The 21,808-nt window shown below is 35.5% G+C and overlaps 1 protein-coding gene across 3 annotated transcripts in view; it reads left to right on the forward strand.

Moving 5' to 3' along the window:
* PPP1R21 (protein phosphatase 1 regulatory subunit 21) overlaps positions 1-21,808 on the forward strand; it is a 144,326-nt gene that overhangs the window by 81,967 nt on the left and 40,551 nt on the right. The window contains exons 21-22 of one of the 3 annotated variants that reach the window (XM_051975238.1): positions 179-307; positions 8,319-13,334. In XM_051975238.1, the coding sequence (XP_051831198.1) occupies positions 179-307; positions 8,319-8,330 (141 nt within the window). In that variant the 3' untranslated portion in view covers positions 8,331-13,334. Of the gene's footprint in view, positions 1-178; positions 308-8,318; positions 13,335-21,808 lie in introns of those variants that run through there. The other 2 variants (XM_051975236.1, XM_051975235.1) reach the window with 2 other exon arrangements.

Consider the following 21,808-nt stretch of genomic DNA (forward strand, 5'->3'; position numbering starts at 1 on the left):
AGCCACAAAAAAATTCTTTAAAACATTTTCTCTTGTTTGCTTTCACAGCATCTATGTACCTCAGTTTGCATGCTCACCAGGCAGTTTGCTCTCCAAAATTTCAAAGTAACTGAATGCAGTGAATACTATTGATCTTTGGAAAGTGAGCCACTTTTGATTCTTTTCTTTCACTGTTTAGGATGAGTTGACAACTACTAAGAGGAGCTATGAGGACCAGCTCAGTATGATGAGTGACCATCTTTGCAGTATGAATGAAACCTTATCTAAACAGAGGGAAGAAATTGATACCCTAAAGATGTCTAGTAAGGTGTGTAAAAGGGATGTGTGTTTTTTCTTCTCGGAACAAAAAGATTCTTGTAACAATATGTATGCATTTGTGTGCATAAATGCCTCATCTTGTTTATGGATAGAAATAAGCAAGAGAACTTAGTATGGTGAACAAGGGCTGGTCTCCGACTTCATTTCCTGCCTCAACATATACGAGGCTGTGATTCCTAGCAGGGAATTGTAATAGAGATCACTTTAGAGTCACTGCTCTAGAGCCTAGCTTCTTAAACTATGGATTTCAGTCACCTAAGAGGCCTTGTAACTGAATGTAGAGGCCACGGAATTGTGATTTATTATCAGCAAATGTTTGATTTGTATACCTATTTTATATACTTGGGGTCATGTAAAAAATTTTTTTGGGCAAAAAGAGGTCATGAGTGGAACAAGTTTAAGAGGCCCTACTCTAGTAAAGTTCTCTATAAGTTGCAGAGAAGGTGCTCATTTTCACTAACTAATCAGAGTTTCCTTATGCAGGGAGTATCTTTGAATTCAAAGGTCTAGTTTCTATCTGTATGTGTGTTTGTGTATTTGTATATGATATGATCTATAGATTATTATATATAATATTTATTCTTGCATTTTAGTGCTAAATTAAATATAAAAGTCAAAGTCTCATTTAATAGAATATGCCTAAAAGTAGAATATTTAGGTTCTTTTTGGAATTCTATGCCAGAAAGATCTGAACTTTGAAGCTCTGTACAGTGTTTGCTAATTAGCATCTTTATTTCTTAAAATGTGCTTGCTGTTACACTGGTGACAAACTATACAGAGTAACTTAGGTCAAATAACTTCCCTGAAAATACTGCTTTTGTGTGTTTTTGTAAAAGAGGTGCTTTTATGACAGTTCTTTGCAGTTTAGGTTAAGGGTTCCTTGGTTAGCTAGCTGATTGTGAGAGGGAAATCCTTTGAATTTCTCACAAATCTTTTATTCTTTAGGTTTGGGTTAAGTCAATGTCTTATGATACATTTACATAAGTAAAAAAAGATCATATTTGTGCACATAAAAGGAAGTTGCTATTCACTCTAAAGACTACTCGTAAGCCTTTCTTGGAGAGACAAAGAAGTTGGCAAAGTTGATTTGATTGTTTATCCAAAGTAAGAAAAATCAATTCATGAGACAGGTACTCAATTTTTATTGCATGGCTCATGTTAATTATTTGCAAGTGACAACATTAAAAATCTGAAATTTCTAGGCCACTGTCACAAAGAATGAAGGGAAATTCTATGAAGAACTTGATAATAATCTCCAGATTAAGTCAGGTTATGTATTTATATCTATAGATATACATTTTATATATATACACACACATGTACTTTGATAGTTGGTGATTTTAATGCAAAAATAAGCATAATAAAAATGTATTAGAAAATATAATTTGTGATCTATAGAGAAGCTTGCATCTACATATTGTAAAGACTTTATTTGAAAAAGAATTAGGAGATGCTGACCATACTGGGCACCAAATAACATCACAGAAAGGAAATTAATTATATTTTGAGAGGAAACTCATTATTGATAAGAGTTACATCAGCTATGTGCAGTCAGACTATTAATGATAGAGGGCAGATAGCAATTAATATAAAATAAGAACAATAAAAACAAGAAGAAGGTGTCATGTGCAATAAAAATAAGTCCAATGTCATTGATTTAGGAAAACTTGATGTTAAAAATAGGAAATGAATGGAAGAATGTGTATCACCATCCACTATTCTTAAACTAAATTCTTAAATTAGAAACTAGCCAACCACCAAATATTTGATATTCTTGTAAAACAGTATAACCAAGAGCAGTTTAGAACAGAATCTCAGTTTTAAACCTTAAAGAAAAACATAATCGAAGGACTTAGTGGTATTGTCTCATAAAACAGTAAGAAACTAGAGAGGAAAAAAGGAGTTTAACTTGGTTAGAAATTCAATCAGGAAAAGACATCCTTGGAACATTTAAGGATGAAATTGGAAAACAGACAGGCTAAAACCCCAAATTTTTGAAAACTTTTATGATAAACTTTTATTAGTCAACACTTATTAACACTTACTATATTATATTCCCTGGGAATACAAAGAAGGGCAAAAGATAGTCCCTGCCCTCAAAGAGCTCCAGTCTAATGGAGGAGACCACTCACAGATTATTGTATACAAATAAACCAAAGATAAATTGAAGATAATTTGTAGAGAGGAAAGGCCCTAGTGTTGAGGAAAATTGGAAGAAGCCTACTTGGAGGGAGCACCTTACCACACAAGACCTGATTATCACAGTACTGCTAATTCTATTAGAGGCAACTGGTGGCACAGTGAGTAGGACCTTAGGTCTTCATATCAGAAAACTTGAATTCAAATTTGACCTCAAATTATCTAGTGTTTGCCAGCCTAAATTTCTTCATCAATAACCCAGGGATAATGACAATCCCTATTTTCCAAGATTGTTGTGAGACGCAAATGAGATAATGTTTGTGAAGTGCTTAGTAAATTTGAAAGCACTATATTAGTACTGTTATTGTAGAGGAGATGGGAATGGCTAAGAAAAAGAAAAAGCAGCTGAAGTAGACTTGAAGGTGGTCAGAGATGATTCATGATGGAGATGACAAAATTGTTGAGGTTTTCAACAATTCTCAAGTTAGCTGAAAAGGAGGAGGACCTTTCAAAGATGTGAAGAAAAAAAAGATCGCAGGAACTCCCCCTTACTCAAAAACTTTATGAGAAAGTTACAAAAAACTAATAGGCAGTTTCCATAGTTGGTATTCTACAGTAGGCCATATCTCTATACTCCACAATTGATGCAAGACATATTGGGAATACAGGTTCCCAATGTGCTTAGTGTGTTTGACTAGGAAAATAAGTTTGGTTCGGTGGAATGAACTGCCAACTAAAAGGGAAATTATTTTCCATGCTTACATCAAAATCATTTGTAGTGAATATGCTCTGGCATACCAATTGGCATACCAATCTAGAACCAGGCTGACTATATTTGTCTATCTTGATTCTAAGTATATTCTGAAAGGCTTGAGGATCTTTTTATATATATGTGTATATATATATATACACATACATATATATAAAAGCTATCTTGATTCTAAGTATATTCTGAAAGGCTTGAGGATCTTTTTATATATATATATATATATGTAAAAGCTTTTTATTTTCAAAACACATGCATAGATGAGGATCTTTTTTTCTAGTGACAGTGTCTTGAAGCCCCCAACAGTTGTGTTCCTCATTATTAGCCACTAGTCACTAGCACTTCAGTTTTAATTTAACCACTTAATATCACTTAACTTTTTCTAAGAAATGTTTACTTTGAAGACATAGCAATTACAAAAGTACAAACATTTTTCTCCTAATTCCTTGGAGGCACATTCTCTCTATGCCTTGGTCTCTGAGAAGAGTGAATCTGAAATAAGTTCAGTTTGTATATAACGTTGGTCTTACACCAAGTTTATGTCCAAATGGAGCATGACTGTTGTATGATACTTAACCCCCACTGAACTAGGTCTGAAAGGTCATTATTTGTTCCTTGTAGCACTGATGCTGAACTGAATATAAAACTCAGAATAGATTTTGACTCTTGTGATTTTTCCTCTGGGATCTGGAGGTTTATGGTCCTGAACTCCCCAAATTCCCAAGGATAAGAGTGTGGATTAATTTCCTTTGTTGTTGTTCAATTGTTTTAGCCATGTCCAGCCCTGAATAAGCCATTTGGAGTTTTCTTGGCAAAGATAAGTGGAGTGATTAGCCATTTCCTTCTCCAGCTCATTTTGCATTTGAAAAACTGGGGCAAATAGGGTTAAGTGACTTGCCCAGGGTCACACAGCTGTTAAATTTGAGGCCCCTAAACTCAGGAAGCTGAGTCTTACAGATTCAAAGCTAGTGCTCTATATACTATGTTGCCTTTTTTACCTAGAATGAAGATACTGAAGCAGGCAAAGAACCAAGACCCAATTTCATGGAACTACATGATCTTGGGGGCGAGGGGGCGAAGAAGGTATAAAAACCTCCTGGTACAGCATTGTTTCTTATCAGTGCCACCAATAAAGGAATCAAACCAGTATGGTTTAGCTGGAGAGAAAATGGCTTTTTGAATGCTTCTGCAGTCAGAGCCTCCTATGCAACATGTGGATAGTTGACCAGATTCAGTTACAGAGTAACTCTTTGTTTCCAAAGTGTTTCCAAGGTTCTTCTATGGTATGTGATCATGATTCTTTTGAAGGAAATGTTCTTTATTCATATGAGGAGGTGCCCTCAGAGATGTTCTGAATATATGCCAGACCCCATTCTACATCTAAAATTCAGTGAAAGATCTGACCAAGAAAAGTTGTTATTAATATCAAATGGCAAATAGGGAGATGCATTCTTGCCAAATATGTTTGCCACCAGTGGGAAAGATACCTAAGGATACAGTCAGATGACAGAGGAATTCTCTTTAGTTGATGAAGGCCTCAGGATGCATCTTTTTGCAGATGACATTGTGTTGATTATATCAAGCCCTAGAACATTACAAGGAAGGAGAGAAAGGGTAGTTTTTAGAAGGGTGAATTTAGAAAATACTGTTTAAGGTAGGAAGAAATGCTGCAATGGGAAAGGGGTGTGTGTGTGTGTGTGTGTGTGTGTGTGTGTGTGTGTTCTGAATGAATTATGAACTATCCATTTAATGGTATATATCAGTCTGGACAACAGGTATTCTACATCTATGATCAATTTGTTTTAACATGAATATTTAGGCTTAAATCTTTTCAGTGATTATGACTAAATTTAAGAGGAAGGCTGAGCTATCTTATATGTAGAATTAATTGGATATGGGAGAGGAGGTAAAGGAGAGCTAGTAGTTGAGGATGTTCTAAACCTGGGTGACTTGGAGACTGCTTATATCCATAATAGAAATAGTGGAGTTTGGAAGAGAGGAGAGTTTGAAGAGAAAGATGATCAGTTCTGTCTAGGACTTGTTGAATGTGAGATGCTGATGGGATGTCCAGATAGAGATTTCTAGTCAGTCATTAATTGTGTAAGATTGGGATTCTGGTCAAAGATCAGATCTGGAGATGTGCGAGTCTGTGGGAGCTGATGAGATAATCAGGAGAGAAACTGAAGAGAGAAGACAGAGCCCAGGACAAACCTGTAAGATGCACTCTTCATCAGACAAGAATGAACAATAGAATAGACTGAGAGGAGGAAGAATCAGGCTAGTAGAAGAAGAACCAGAGCAATACCATGGAAGCCAAGGGAGAAAAGCATAGTCAGGACAAGAAGTGGTCAAAAATATCAAAAGTGGTAAAAAGGGCAAGGACTGAAAAAAAAAAAAAAAAAAAAGATCCTTAGATTTAGCAGCTAGATTTTTTTGAGACAGTGAGTTTCAGTGATATGGATGGAAACCAGATTGCAAAGGGTGGAGAAGTGAGTAGATGGAGAAAATGAAGCCCATTATGCAGAGGACTCCTAGAGTGACCGAAGAATGGAGTACAGTAATTTGAAGAGATGGATTGGATTTTTACAAATTGTAAGTATCTGAACATTCCTGGACTGAGGGGAGGAAGCCAGTAGAAAGGAAAAGATTTGAAGATGAAAATGATGTATGAATACACATTTCTGGAGGAGATAAAAATGATGTGTCTGGGATAGTGGGAGACTGAAGCCTAGGAGACAGTCAGAGGGATTGACATTGGCAAAGGAAGAAAGGAAGAGGAGACGTCTGTAGAAGTGTTTTGGAATATGGAGTAAGGAACTGAGGGAGATAGCAGATGGCCTTGGTTTTTCTCAGTAAAGGAGTTTGAGAAAGTTATAAAAGATTGAGAGAGAAGGTTTGGAATAATGGCTGTGAGAGTGACCCCGAGTCAATTCAGGAAGTCTAAAAGGATTGCTGTATTACATGAAGGCCCATCTGAGAATGGGTGACATGAACTTGTCATGAGTCCAGATGGCATGACTTCATTATTTCCTTCAGTAACTAGGAGCAGAGAAGGTGATGATTAGGGCTGGACCCAGACGTGAAGACAGGATGTAAAATATGAGAACAGAATGAGTCTAGAGGGTAATGATTGGAAGATGGCTTCTCATCATAGTTTTTTATTCTGCAATCAAGACTCTGAAAAGAAAATGAGACCAAAGGAGGAGTGACAGATTTGAATTGGGGTCAGTGACAATGAAGACTATATTTTGGAGCAGTGAAGGCAGAGGAAGAGATAAAAAGATAAGAGATTGTGACCAAAAAAGGGAATTTTAGAATTCAGGCTTATGATGATGGCGTCAATTGGAGGTGGTGGTAGGGACTAAGGCTATCTCTGTGAGGAGCTGAGGTAGAGTGAAGATGTAATGAGGACATTGATGAAGTGAAAAACAGCATATTTACCAGGCCATTACAGCAAATATAAAGGCTCTCTAATAAAGGGCAGTAGTTGAGATGGGGAAGACTGGGCCAGACACTCATCTTGTTGAGGAAGGAGGATGAGTGACCGTGGGGCCAAGACACAGCAGCCACAAGGATCTATCTGGACAGGGCCATGTTGATAGAGTGTGTGAGTCTCAAAGGGGAAGAGGTTTCTGAATCCTTGTGGTAGGGCAATCCTTATAAGTAACTGGGGTGCAAGCAATATTCTTAAGAGACATGAAAGGATCAGCTGGCACTAGAGAGCACTAACAGAGATGAAGTGTTTTCTGGAAGTTAAATTTCTGTGAGTACAAAAAAAGATGGAAAGAATGGTAGGGAGAAATCTAAGAAAGTAAATTTCAAGATTGAGATTTTAGGGGCTAAATGGAAGGGAAGACCACATGCTGAGAAGAGGTCATAAAAGAGAGATAGATATACCTTAGTAGATTGCAACTCTGAATCGCAAAGATTGAAGAGTTGAAGATGGTAATTTTCTAGCTACAGGTTATTTGACTACTAATTTTAGGTTAGTTTGATTGATTAATGGAGGACTTCTCTGGAAATTAATGTTGTCAGTATGTAAGAATTTTTACTTTGTACATTTTGCTTTTCATTGTAATTTTGTGGTATTTGCTTGACTTCTGGTTATCATGGAGACTGTTTTTGTGGGTGTCTCTCTGAAAGCATCATGCAAAGTGATGAATTGAATGAGTGTGTGTTTTTTTAAAAATAACTTCTGAGGCAATAGATACTTCAGAAAACTGGGATTTGAGGCAAAATATTTCAAGTATCTCATCTTTTGGCATGCCCTCAGTTTTCCCTTGCTATGTCATTAATACAAGGTTACCTAATGAGATGGAGAAATTAATTCATCTACAACTCCTTGATGGCCTTTTTTGCTATTTTGCCATAAATAATGTTTGCTATTTTGTAGATTCTTGTTTATTTCGGTATGATGGTAAAATCTGATTTGCTGTAAGGTCTTTTAAATCAAGCTTGGGTTCAAAATTGGAGTAGGAATATCCTATTGAATATATTAGTGATAGGGAACAAAAGTTTTGGTGGTTCACATGTAACTATCAACTTAACATTATGGAAGCCTAGCTTTTGAGTTTCCTCACAAAAACAATTCACTAACTATTTTTAAGAGGGTCTATTTCATCTCCCATTATTTGGTTAACAAGTAATAACAAGAATAACAATAGATTCTTTAAAAACTGATCTGTCCTTATTGGCAGGAAAGACAATTTTAGCCAAGCTGAAAAAATTTTAAGGTTTTTTTTGTTTATTTGTTTGTTTTCTGAAGCAATTGGGGTTAAGTGACTTGCCCAAGGTCACACAGCTAGGAAGTGTCAAGTGTCTGAGAACACATTTGAACTCAGGTCCTCCTGACTTAAGGGCAGGTGCTCTATCCACTGCGCCATCTAGCTGCCTCCTGTAGAGTATTTTCAAGTGAATCTTAGAACCCTTAAAAAAATTTTCAATCTCTTTTTCAAACCATCTAACATCAGTAGTTAATAAAACTCAATCCATCCATATATTCCCCTTCTAGATTATTAATTGCATTTTAGTTTTTTACATACTGATTTGTCTCTTTTGTTTGATACCTATTTTTTCCTGTTTGTTACTAATTCAGTTTGTCAGGTAAAGCTTCAGACTATTACTGAGTCAATGTTCTCATCGTTGGATACCACATAAACATCCTGAAGAACTTCTGGTTGCCATTAACATGTTCTTTGTATTGTATGCATTTCTCACTTATATTGATTTTGTTAAATACTTATATTTAATGTTTAAATGTAGGAATATGATTAAAGTGGTTCCCCTCTTTCAAATAAAAACATGTGTGGTTATTCAGAATTAGTACAATGGGGTGAGCTAGTTAAGCAAGAAAAAAAGAGTGCTGGTGAAAAGATATTTCTCTAGCTTTAAAAAGCCCCTTTGAATTTAGATTAAAATAAATTTATATGATTTTGGTGAATGCCAAGTCAGTAGTTTTCTCATATTATAACTGGGTGGAAATGGCAAGGGAAATTCCAAGCAGCGAGAAGGAAGAAATTAGTGAAATGTACAGAAATAAGCAGAAGAAATGTTAGGTGACTTAAGACAATAAGAATTGATTTTCAAATGGAGCACCATTTTTTTTTTTAAGCCAAATTATCAAATTGTGATATATAAAGACTTAGAGCTATAAAGGACTTTAGAAATCATTAATTTTTCCTTTTCCTTATAAATTAGGAAAACTCAAGCTCAAAGCAGAGGTCAGATTAACTTGATCAAGGTTATACAATATTCAGATTTAGGAAATATTAAGAACACAGTGTGTATAGGGCATAGTGCTAAGCCCTGGGAATGAGATGAACTTTGGATAAGTGAAGCCTAGTGGAGTTCATGGGCCACTTGGAGGATAAGATAAAAAATGATTGTACATGAAAATTACATTAGAGTTTAAAATAACCTTTATTATATAAAGTTTGAAGAGGAAGATGCTTATCCAAAGGAAGAATCAGGGAAATATTTATTTAACAATTGATGGTTGAATTGGATTCAAAGTATGGTCAGAAATTCAGTGGTCATACAGGGAAGGAAGAACATTCTAAACTTATGTCAATATGAGCAAAGACATAGACAAAAAATTCCAGGACATATTCAGGGATCAGGAAGAAGAAATATTAAATAAGGCTAGAATGCTAGATGAGTTCCAGATTGTATAGGATTTTGAATGTCAAATATTGCAATTTGAACTTTGAAAGAAGTAGAATGCAACTCTAGGTATTTTGAGCAGAGGCAAGACATGGCTGTATCTATATATCATATTGATATTGTTTTTAGAAGAATTGTTAATGAACCAAACATTTCTTGGGTAGATATTTTTCAACCTGGAAATAGATTTTGAAGTGAAAGGTATTATCCTATAATGGATAAATTCAGTTTTTGGCATTAGAAAGATCTGTGTTCAGATAAAAACTTTGTGAATGTTGGCAAATACATATAACTTTGTGAATATAGACTTTGTGAATCTTGGCAAATCACTGAACTCAATAGCATGCCAGGAAACCTTTGATACAGAGTATTTACATATATACATTGAAGGGAGGGGTTTCATCAAGGAGAATTCTTTTCAGTCTTATGTTCTCCATTCTATCCTCCATCAGAGTTGACAAGATTGTTTTCTTCCATTTGATATGAATCTTAGAAGTTGTGAAAATTGTTCTTTAGCTATACATCAGACATTATTTTGTTATCAGTATGAAGGATAAATTAGATAGGGGTAGAGAAATTAGAGGTATGAAGATAAATCTAGGTGAGTAATTATTAGTAAGAATAGAGCAGAGGATGTGGATCTGAGAAATGTCCTTTAGGCAGGTTGAATTTATAAGATTTGATAACTGATTGGTTGAAGACTAGAAGAAGAAAAGGAATAAGAAGAATCAAAGACAGTTTTAAGGATGAAAATGTGGAAAACTAAGGGAATGGTGGTAACATGAACTGAAATGTTAAAGTCATAAAGAGCAGTTTTAAGAGAAAGATTTTGAGTTTAGTTTTGGACATACTGAATTTGAGGCCTCAGTGAGACATTGAGTTCATTTAGACAAACATTTATTAGATTCCTTCTATATTCAAGGTACTGTGGTATTGCTAGGGTTATAGAGATGAAAAATGACAGACCCTAATTTCAACTAATAAAAAATTGCCTGTGAGGATGATATGTGTATAATTCAAGGTAGAATTTAATGAAGGCCAAGCAAAAATCTAGGTAGTATTCTAGAAAAATTTAAGAAGGAAGATAATATTTTTAACTGAGGGGACCAGGGAAGATTTTAATAATAATATCTTCCTTATTATAATAGCTAGCATTTGTAAAATGTTTTAAGGTTTATAGTGTACTTTACAAAAATGACCTGATTTGATCTTCACTGCAATCTATGGAGTTGGATACTGTTGTCTCTGTTTTAAAGAGAGGAAATGTTGGCAGAGAAAGTTAAGTGACTTATTTAGTTATACAATTAGTAAGTGTCTGAGACTAGATTTGAACTCAGGTCTTCCTGACTCTGGGTCCAGCACTATTATCTGCGGTATCACCTAGATTTCATGGAAGATTTGGTACCTAAGCTGAGCTGGAAAGAAGAAGATCTAAATGTCGAGATAAGGTAAAAATACATTGCAGCAAACTGGGGGAGGGGATAGAGAGTGGGCATTGCCTTTGAGAATAGTGAATTAGGACATGGCATGGTCTAGGCAAGGCTTTACACAGCTTCAAAAGTAAATTTCTGAAATACAGAGAACTGGTTATTTCTATTGCTCAAAATCAGAAACCAATGGAATCAGTTGGTGACTTAATAATAGAACCAGATGTAATCTGTTCTGTAGACTTACAAATATAGATCTGGAAAACACAAGAGAGGTCAGGGCTAGAAATTAAGATTTAGGAGACATAAAGGTAATTGAAATGAGACTGAATAACATCTGATTCAACAAATCTTTATTAAATACCTACTATACACAAGGGATTTGGAGATAAAGAGACAAACAAGAAACAGACACGGCCTTCAGAGACCTTATATTCAAATGGGGAACATAGCAGAAAATCATAGGTTTAGAATTGGATGGTACCCAAGAGAAGATCTAGATGACTAACAGTAAGGACAATTAGTCAGGAAAAGCTTCCTATAGAAGATGTCACTTGAGTTCAGCTTTAAAGGAAACTGAGGATTTTAGGAGGCCAACATGAGTGCATTGTGAGTATGGGTGGTAGTTCCCAGTCAGATAAACAAAATTTGGAGGTAGCTGGAAACAGCTGATAGTCAGGTTTGGCTGAAACAAAGAATTGGTGAAAGGGAAATGTGAAAGAAGTCTTGGAAGATAAGTTGGAGCCAGATGTGAAGGGCTTTAAATGTCAGTGTGAGTTTTGGATTTTATTGTAAAATTTTTAAGGAATCACTAAAAATTTGAAGATTGTTTTGGCAGTTGTGTGGAATATATTATAGGAAGGAAAGTGACTAGAAGTAAAGAGACCAATTAATAGGCTTTGGTAATAAGTCAGGCAAGAAGTGATAATAAGTACCTGCTTTGGTGGGGTGTGGTAGTGTGATTGGACAGAATGAATTTGGTGCAAAAGACGTGGAGATAGAAGGAACAAGATTTAGCAGCTGCTTGGGTATAGAATGTAAGAGAGAGGGAAGAGTTAAGGGTGACTACCTCATGGTTGTGAATCTGCTTGACTAGAAGAATAGTGTTTTTCACAGAAACAGGGAAGTTGAAAAAAGTGTTCTCTTTAGGGAGATGAATCCCATATTGGGCATTTAATCAAACTTAGCATGTTAGGATTGTCTATTGGATGCCCAGCAGGAAGTTGGTTATATGAGACTGCAATTTAGGATAGAGAGGACTTGATTTAGAATCATTTGCAAAATGATGTTAATTGAACCTATGGGAGATAAAGTGTTGCTCCAGAAAAAGTGTGCAGAGAGAGAAAAGAAGCAAGCCTAGGACATAGCTTTGAAGGAAGAAACTTATAGTACAGAAGCTGGAAGATGATCAAGCAATGTTTAAAGTAATATTTTAAAACGCAAAAGTAAAACAGGAATATTACAAGAGAATGGTTAAGTTACAGAATAATATCTTCCTTATTATAATAGCTAGCATTTGTAAAATGTTTTAAGATTTATAGTGTACTTTACAAAAGTAAAGTGTATTTAGTATTATAGTGTAAAGTATTATAGTGTATTTTACAAAAATGACCTGATTTGATCCTCACTGCAATCTGTGGAGTTGGATACTGTTGTCTCTGTTTTAAAAAGAGGAAATGTTGGCAGAGAAAGTTAAGTGACTACAAGAGGGAAGGGAGAGGATGTAGTAGAAGAAAGGTCAGGAGAGGGAAGAAAAGAAGGACAGAACAAAAATCTTTGGGGAAATACTTGGCAAAGTGAAATGTGAGAACTTGGCTTACTACCTATAAAATATATTTTCTTTTAAGTTTTTTTCCTAATTGTTGATGTTTTTCTTCATACAGGGCAATTCTAAAAAGAACAAAAGTCGATAGTTTACAAATAGTTGGGTCAGTCAGGGGACTGTCCTTTCTGATGCTGCTGCTGCCCAGAACTGCAGGTGCTGAAAATCCTTGTCCATTTCTGGAGTCAGCCTTTTCAAAAAACTGAAGTATTATTGGACCTAGTCACAAGTCAATGCTGTATATGGCTATGAAAAAATTAGAATGTATTTGTAACCAGTAAGGTAAATATAGAATTTGATGTCAACAATAAAATGCAAAACAATATACAATACCATGAATCTTGTAGAAATTTCCTTAAGCTGTTTTTACTGTGCACTTTTTAAGATTAGGCTTTAATTTCAGTATGTAAGAACAAAGAAGATTTTGTATATTTTCAAACTCAATTATTTGGCAACAGATTTGGTATCAGTGCAATAGATGTATGTTTCTGGATAAAATGTTTAAATTAGCAACTTTTCACTGTTTCTTGCTATAATTGAAAACAGTCTCCAGATTGTTTATGGAGACCTCTCCATTATTTTTTTGACCATTCAAACTTAGTTCTTGTGGGTTTATTATTGTCTCTGTTTCCTGAATCACTCTGTATTAGGATGATTAGCTTATGGAAGTTGATGTCAATAAATTCATACTTAAAGCAAATTGTATCTGTCTTTCTAATGTATGTTCAATAATGGAAATTAAAAACTTTTGGGATATGATAAAATCAAAACCTTAAAACATCTTTCTGATACCTTTGTGTCATTTGAATTAGGTATTTCAGTTAATTTTTTTTAAAAGATTGATGAAATTTGATCAATGAAAGATGCTCTTTTAGCTCAGCCCTGAATCAAAACTCCTAAGTCCTTTTCCATTCCTTCTTGTTATTCCTCAGTTCTCCCACGTATAGTCTATGTACAAACTTTGTTGCTATTGCTTCCTTCATAATGTTGCTTATGTTTGTTTACCTTTCTTTCTATTCTTGTAATCGAATAACTTAGACCAGCATTTGTGTATCTTAAAACTACAATACTATAACCTCCTAACTTTAGATAGTAAGGTATGATTGTTTTTTTTAAGATTATTCTAACTGAACATTAATGAGAAGAGTCTTCCAACTCTTCTGTAACTTAAGCATATGAAGGCAAAGATAGTAATATAGTTGATAGTGGTTGAGAAAACATCTGGCACAGCAGCACCTCCTCTATGGGAATAGTTTGTTCTAAAATAGAGGAAGTTTCTTTTCCCAGTGGAGAGCCATGTCCTTAGACTTTAAGGAGATTAAGTGGGAAACCTTGCCATTAAAGTGACTGCCACTTTGCCTTTAATTTTTAAGTACTTTTGTGATTAGCTACAAATTGGGAAATTAGTTTGCAGTCAGAGCCTTTTAGTATTGCTTGTAGCACATGTGAACCATTGAAATAAAGAATTTGAGTGGATAGTCCTAGAAAGCTATTCTCTTCATAATTAGAACTTTTTTAAAAAAGGGAAAGAAGAATTATCTCCTAAATGGAGACTTGCTGGAGGTCCTTGTTTCATTTTCAGGATATAAGTTAGAAAAAAAACAGAACAGATCTAGCATTCACCTCTGCTATATCAAGCCCATGTAGCTTTTTATCTTTTGCTTTACTGGGAGCACCAAACTCATCTCTTGAGTCCAATTCCAGCTTTTCCATAGAAAACAGCATACAACAATGTGGCCAAAAGGAGGCCCCCTGTAAGCCCAAGAACAGCACCTTAACCAGATGCTTTCATTCTGCACAGATCATAACTTCACCCAATTCATGTATAACTTTGAGTCATAGGCAATCTGTGTGGAACAAATGCTGAAGAATATGCTTACATGTAACATTTTGTGATATTATTTATTATCTCGAACCATTTGTGTCTTGCTTTATTTTGCTTTTCATCTGTTTATGTTTGTCTTCTCAACCAGAGTGTAAGCTCCTTGGGGGCAGGGACTGTCTCAGATGTCTTTGTATCCCCTGCAGGGCTTACCACAGTGCCTTGCACTCAGTAGGCGCATAATAAATGTTTGTTGGATGATTTATTGTTGAGTGAATACATTTGGGGGAGTAGATCAAATGACAGAGACATATACAGAAGTAAGCTACTGCACAGAACAAAGGGAAGAATGATGTTTTCATTGTGGTTCTCTTTACACTTTGCAACTGGGGCAGGCAAGAAGGTCTTTTAGGAAGCATAGTGCTTGCTGCATTTAATTGATCATCTGGCAATTAGGTCATTCAGCTTGCCTGGTGAGTGTTCATTGTGCTTTATAAATCATCATATTCAATTGACACGTTTGTCTTGAGACAGCTGTTATTTATTTGCTTTAAAACTGTTCCCAGAGTACTTCGGTTTGCTAAAATTAGAAGCCAACGGCAGAAAGTTGGTTTAGCAATGATGGCTTTCTTGTCTTCAAACTAGCTAGCATCACATGCTGTAATTGCTAAAAATGTCCCTAGCCAGAAACTTTTTTTTCTCTTTCTCTATCAGAGTTTTTTATGTAATTGAAGACACCTGTTATCTGACCTTTTATGAATATAGTGCTTAATGGAGTACTACTGTATTGGTGCTTTTATCATATTTCTCCAAGTCTTTAGAGAATAATTTTTTTAGGATTCAAGACTATGTACTACTTCCATTTAGTGAAATTTAATTTTTTAAAATAATCTTATAATTTTTACATTCTTAAATTGATCTTGAAAGCTGTAACTTCTCTTTCCAGAGTTAGTACATTTTAAAAACTTGTCTAAATCAATCGCTTTGTTGTTGGAATGGGACTGGATCTGATTTGATTTGGGATAAGGAATTCCCAGATAAGTAAATTCCCTTTGTTGTTGCTATCTTCAATGTGGAGGATCCCCTATTAAATTATTCAAAATTTTAAGTGATAACTGAGAGGAAACTAGGATTGGTGGTAAGGAGATTGTTAACAGAAGTAAAATGCTATTGAATTTATTTGAGTCAGCTTAAAAATACTATTTAACCCAGTACCACAGAAGGATACTATGTGGTTTATGTTTTCCACTTTAGGGAGATCTTTCTTCTTGCCATTTTAATTCCTTTTCAGGTTTGGGTTATTGATTATTTCAATTTCTATATAGGTATAAAACACATATATGCCTATATGTGCTTGTGTCTAAGCACATACATATATTTATACACGTGTGCATATGTGTACATAGATTTTGTTACCCCCATTTACATTTATGAAGGAATTGGTAGAGGTAGTTATTGTAGAACAAGCTTTAGAACAAATTATGACATATAGAATTTCAGTCTAATAAAGATCTCAGTTTGAGCGAGGTGCTTGGTAGAAAGAATTAGGTAAACTGTGTAAACTGTAAAACTTTAGGGCTGCAAAGGCCTTGTAGATACAGCTGAGGAACTTGCCTCTTACTTTACTAAGAAAAACCAGGCCATTTGCAGTGGTCTCCCTTTTGTCATCATCCCACAACAACTTTACTCCATTCTTTGCTCTTTTCTCCTTTATTACATTCTGTGATGAGGTGCCCATTTTCTTTAAGGCCAACCCCATGACATGAACTCTTCAGTATTTTTCTCTATACTTTAATTTACAGCTAAAAATGTACAGCCACTTACAAAGAACAGAAAAAGATTATTATATGAAATTTAAAATTGTACAACATGCTTTTTTAAAAAGCACATTGCAAATTCATTGTGTTGCTTTCAAAGCTGTTCTATTGTACTACCTTTTTGTATATGCCATTGAATGAGTCTATCAATGGATGTATCTTGCAGGCACGGCATGTGGGCAATGAACTGAACCCAGATTTGACAAGAGGAAGAAAGGTGAACTTCACTGCATTTTTACAGTTGTACAATGTTTTCAGTGATCCTAAACCTGAGGATTCCAGAGGCTGGAGCTGGTCTCTACCAAAGAGATTCATATTTACTACCTTAGAAGAAGATAGGTAGTCACTGGATAAAGCATTATACTGGAGCTAGTTAGACTTGAGTTCAAATCCTACCTGAGGCACTTATAATTGTGTGACCCAGAGCAAGTCATTTAATTATGGTCTGCCTCAGTTTCCTCACTTGTAAAATGGGGATAACAATAGTACCTACCTCCCAAGGTTGTGAGGATCAATTGAAATAACGTGAGGTGGCCTTAAAGTGCTAAAGTGCTTAAAGTCCTCTCTTACCCTAATATAGCAGCCTAGTAAGCCTTGCATTATATGATGCTTTGTACTTTTCAAAGCATCTTTTTTAATGTTGTCATTTTTTAGTTGTGTCCCAACTCTTCATGACCTCATTTGGAGTTTACTTGGTAAAAACACTGGATTGGTTTACTATTTCCTTCTTCAACTTATTTTATAAGTGAGGAAATTGAGGCAAACCACAGGATAAAGTGACTTGCCCAGGGTCACACAGCTAATAAATGTCTGAGACCAAATTTGAACTCAGGAAAATGAGTCTTTCAGATCTGGGCTCTTTACTCTATCTATTGCATTACCAAATCACAGAATATTGGAGGTGGAAGGAGGAATTTCAGGGATGATCTGGTCTAGTCTGTTCTACATCATAATCTAGTGGTCATCTAGCCTTTACCTGAGGGCTCTGAAGGAGACTTGACAGGACCTCTTCCCCCATTATATCACATCCAAAATTACCTCTATTCAACTTGAAACGATTACTCTGCCTTTGGGGCTACACAAAACAAATCCAATCCTTCTTTCGTGTGACATCTTTCCAGGTACATAAAGACAGACTATCCTCCCCATCTCCTAAGCCTGCCCATCTTTTTTCTGTCTACAAAGATCCTATTTCTTTTTCGTAAGATGAGATTGCATCTCACTTCTTCAAGAAACCTGCTCTGATGCCCCATCCCTGAGTGTTTTCTATATTTTTCTCATGTAGTTCTTATGGTCTGTACCACAGTCTTGTGCTTAATTATTTAGTTTCCTATGTTTTATAACTCATGTTTTATCTGTCAGTCTTTTCAATTATAATGTAAAGTGGAAAGCACGATCAGTGATCTAGCATTTTTTTTTTTTTATGTTCATATAGCACCTACTGTGTAGTGCTGTGCATACAAAGGACTCGGTATGAATTTGATTGGAAAGAGAAATCTCTTAGCTAGACATTGTGTGGATTTTTCATAGACTTTAGAGTTGGAAGTAATCTTGGAGATCATGTAGTCCAACCCATTTTACAGATGAGAAAGCTAAGGTATCAAAATAATATAGGGAGTTAATTTTATTTCAACCTTGCATTGGACTGATTTCTCACAGAAAAAGGCTTCCACTTTTTATTTGTTTATTGTAAATTGGTCAGGATGCAGGAAGCTAAGTAAAATTAGGTCACAGCTGGTGATGAATGATTATAATGCCTTTGCTATTGAGTCTAGTCCAAGCTGTTTACCAACATTTTGATACAATAGGACTTTGCCAGAAAGTCTCTTAGAAATATGCACTAAAGTAGTAGGAAATAAATCTTGTGTTTATGAAAGGGATGACCTTTGAAGCAGTGCTGAGTCACATGCAATGAGAATATGTCCTTGCAAAAGATAAACTGTTTTCTAGTGGCTAGTCTTTAGAAAATTATAGTTAGTTTCATTTATTTCCCTCAAATAAATGCTTAGTGACTTTTCCAGATTATTTTGGTTAACTGTTGCATAGATTAAGCTCTATACTGTTTATTTCAGAGATGATAAAATTAAAAGGTAAACTCAGAATCTTTATTTAAATGGCATTGATAATTTAAACTGTACAAGCAAAAGGCTTGAGAAATTGCATTTTAATTATGTTTTCCAATATTTTATCAAAAACATAACAAAAGAGTACATTTCTGATTTTTCTCCATGTGTGCTTATCTTGTGACTTCTGTTAGACTGTAAGCACTACACTCAACAAAGAGATGAATATAAAATCCTCTGCTTCCTTCAGTTCTTCTCTTTCTCTTAAGAGTATCATCAACCTTTCAGTCATCTAGAGCCACAACCTAAGAATCACCTTTGCATCCTTTGTGTCCTCCCTTCTCTTACTTGATCTGTTGCAAAGACTTCTTAAATAAATCTATCACTCTTGCTCAAGAATTTTCAGTGGTTCCCTATTCTCTGGGATAAAATCCAAACTCTGCAGCTTGGCATTTAAAACCATCCAAATCTGGCTCCAGCCTATTTTTCAAACTTATTTCACATTACTTCCTTTCACATAAACAATGTATTCTATCTCAAACTGCCAACTTGATTTTCCTTAAACCCAACACTCCATCTCCATACTTTTGAATAGGTTCTCTTCCATTCTTTGGAATGGGTTCAAATCCTTTCACTTTTGCCTCTTAAGAATTCTTAGTCTCCTCCTGACATCAAGTGCCACCTTCCATCAGAGATCTTTCCTGATCTTCCTTAATCTCCAGTTTATTACTGTATGATTTCTTGCCAAATTAATTTGCATTTACATATTTGCACGTTATATCTCCTAGTAACATGTAAACACCTTGAGAGGAGACTTCATTTAGTCTTTGTTTCTTCAAATTTAAATGAATGAGTTGTTAACTCATAACAAAAAGCCATATTATTAATGGTATTTTCTGGTATTAATTTTTCACCTTTAACTTGTCTGATGATGAAATTGTGAAGAAAGCTTTCTTTGCACCATCTGTGCTAATAGATCATTTTGTCAACAGCAAAAAATTTAAGAACAAAGGACTAACATGTATTCCACTCCCTCCTTGCCTTGATTTTTTTTACCTTTCACAATCTCCCATTTTTTTATTCCTCTCCTTCCTTATACTTCCTCTACTTCTCCCTTTTTCTTACTTTTCCTCCCTTTTCCCCATTATTTTATTTTCCCTATTTTCCTTTTTCCTGCCTTCTCTTCTTATCCTCTCCCTCCCCCCCTTTTTTTTCTGAGGCAATTGGGGTTAATCGATTTGCCCAGGGTCACACAGCTAGGAAGTGTTAAGTGTCTGAGATCAGATTTGAACTCAGGAACTCTGGTCTTCTGACTTCATACCTGGTGCTCTATGGACTGCACTACCTAACTGCCATTCTCCCTTTTTAAAAAATATTTTATTCTTAACACCAAATAGTGCACCTTCTTTCTCCTACTTTTACCTTCCTTTGCCATTGTCTTCCTTCTGTTTTTCTTCCTATTTCTCAGTCCTTTTTTCCCTCCTTCCACATTTCTCTTCTTTTTCTCTTTTCACATCATTCTCCTCTGTAACTGCCTCTGCTCTTTTATTCCTTAATTCTATTGATGATCCCTCCACACTGAGTCCTTAAGAAGTTGCTAAATCAACGGTTCTTACTTGGTGGTTAGGGTTCTGATTTAACTCCCAATTCTCTCTCTCTCTCCCTCTTATTCCTCTCCCTTCCCCTCTCTCTCTCTCTCTCTCTCTCTCCTCTCTCTCTCTCTCTCTCTCTCTTCCTTCTTCCCTCCCTCTCTCTTTCTCTCTCTCCCTCCCTCCCTCCCTCTCACCCTCTCTCCCCTCTCTAATGACAAAGCTGAATCTCCAGGTACTGGAACAAAAATTCAAAATCTATCCTTGGCCTTGGAGGTAGTGTGGAATCTATTATGGCTGCTGGGACTGATCACCTCACTCTGGTAGGGCTAGAATAATATGTTTTAGGAAACATCCAAACAATACTGTGAGTAAAGGTGCAGTGTGGAAATAGGGAGTGGAGTAGGGTAGTATGGACAGAAGAAAAGGAGTTCTAGTGCTTAGGAAGGAATCTATGCCTTTGGCCTTAAGACAAAAGTGGTCTGAGTGAAGAGATTATTATAAAACTAGAGTTCTGGATACTGAAGCAGATGAAATTTCTAAATGGAGGAGGGAGATAAGTCTTTTAAAGGAGGATTAATCAGTACAATACTACTAATATTCAAAGCCTAGATCCTTCTACTTGTAGAATTCTCTGGGCTATTTTCCCCATACTCCTAGCAGAAAACTGGATACATAATGGATACTCAATAAATGCTTGCAAATTGGATAATCTGCAGAATGGTGATGATACTTACTCTTCTTAATTCCCTGGGGTGTTATGAGGATCAAATGATACTGAAAGCTTTTTTTACAGCAGAGTATTATGTAAGTACATATGGTTTATATATCTCTATATATTCTATTTGTGTTTGGAGAATTTACCTCGATAGGCTTAAAAGAACATTGTATTAAAGGTGGTGTTGGTGAAACGGGGGTTATCAGCTCTACAACTAATTTATCTATGACTGAATCAGTCACCTCATCAATCTAAGCCTAAAAAGTGAGATGTTTGATTAGGTATTACTTAAGAGCTGTGTCCTAAATGACATTAAGTTAATTTCTTTGATCTTGTTTCTGTATGAATGCAGGAATCCTGTATTATTATTTTGCATCCTTCATAATGCTAGACACAGGGTTAGCCTAATGAAGGCAATCAATTAAAAAATTCATGTTCAAACCAAACTCATTTCTCTCAATAACCAACCCACTTGGCCACATCAGCTCCTCCTGATTTGTTGGGGGTTTTTAGAGATACCACCTTTTTCTGGTAACCCATTTTGCCATTTGGGTTACCTTTGATTCTTCCTTCTTTCTCAATCTTCACAATGTCAAGTTATTTCACTTCTGTCTCCAAATGGTTTCACATCTGTGCTGCAGCTTCATCTCTCCAAACTATTCTTTTGTTAGAATTATATTTCACCTAAATCTCTGATACTATATTAGGTGGTTGGGAGGAAAACTCTTCATGGGTTTTGACTTTAACAGGGCATCAGGAATCTTGAAGCTTTGCCCCAACTTACATTTGTAGTTTAGCCTGTGTACCCCTTGGTGTGACCGATCTCGATTTACTTATTTTTTGGCTTAGATTCCAAGTGTTCTCTCTTTTTGTTCAAGAATGGCCCTCTCTTCCTTATTTTCATCTACAGGAACCCTTATGGTTCTTTCAGGATTCAGTTGATCCCAGTTTTGGTCACTTTCTTACAATGGGAAACTAATCTTTCCCTGCCTGGAAATGCCTTAGCACTTTATGCTTCCTTTATGTACTAAATATGTGCTACTTTGTATTAAAATTTGTGTCCCTAACTTACCTTGCTGTTACATTGTCATTTTATCCCAGCCAATCAGTTGCCAAATCTTGCAAATAATACTTCTACAACATCATTTGCATTTATAACCTTTAG

The sequence above is a fragment of the Antechinus flavipes genome, chromosome 2, assembly GCF_016432865.1.
Source record: "Antechinus flavipes isolate AdamAnt ecotype Samford, QLD, Australia chromosome 2, AdamAnt_v2, whole genome shotgun sequence".
Lineage (NCBI taxonomy): Eukaryota > Metazoa > Chordata > Mammalia > Dasyuromorphia > Dasyuridae > Antechinus > Antechinus flavipes.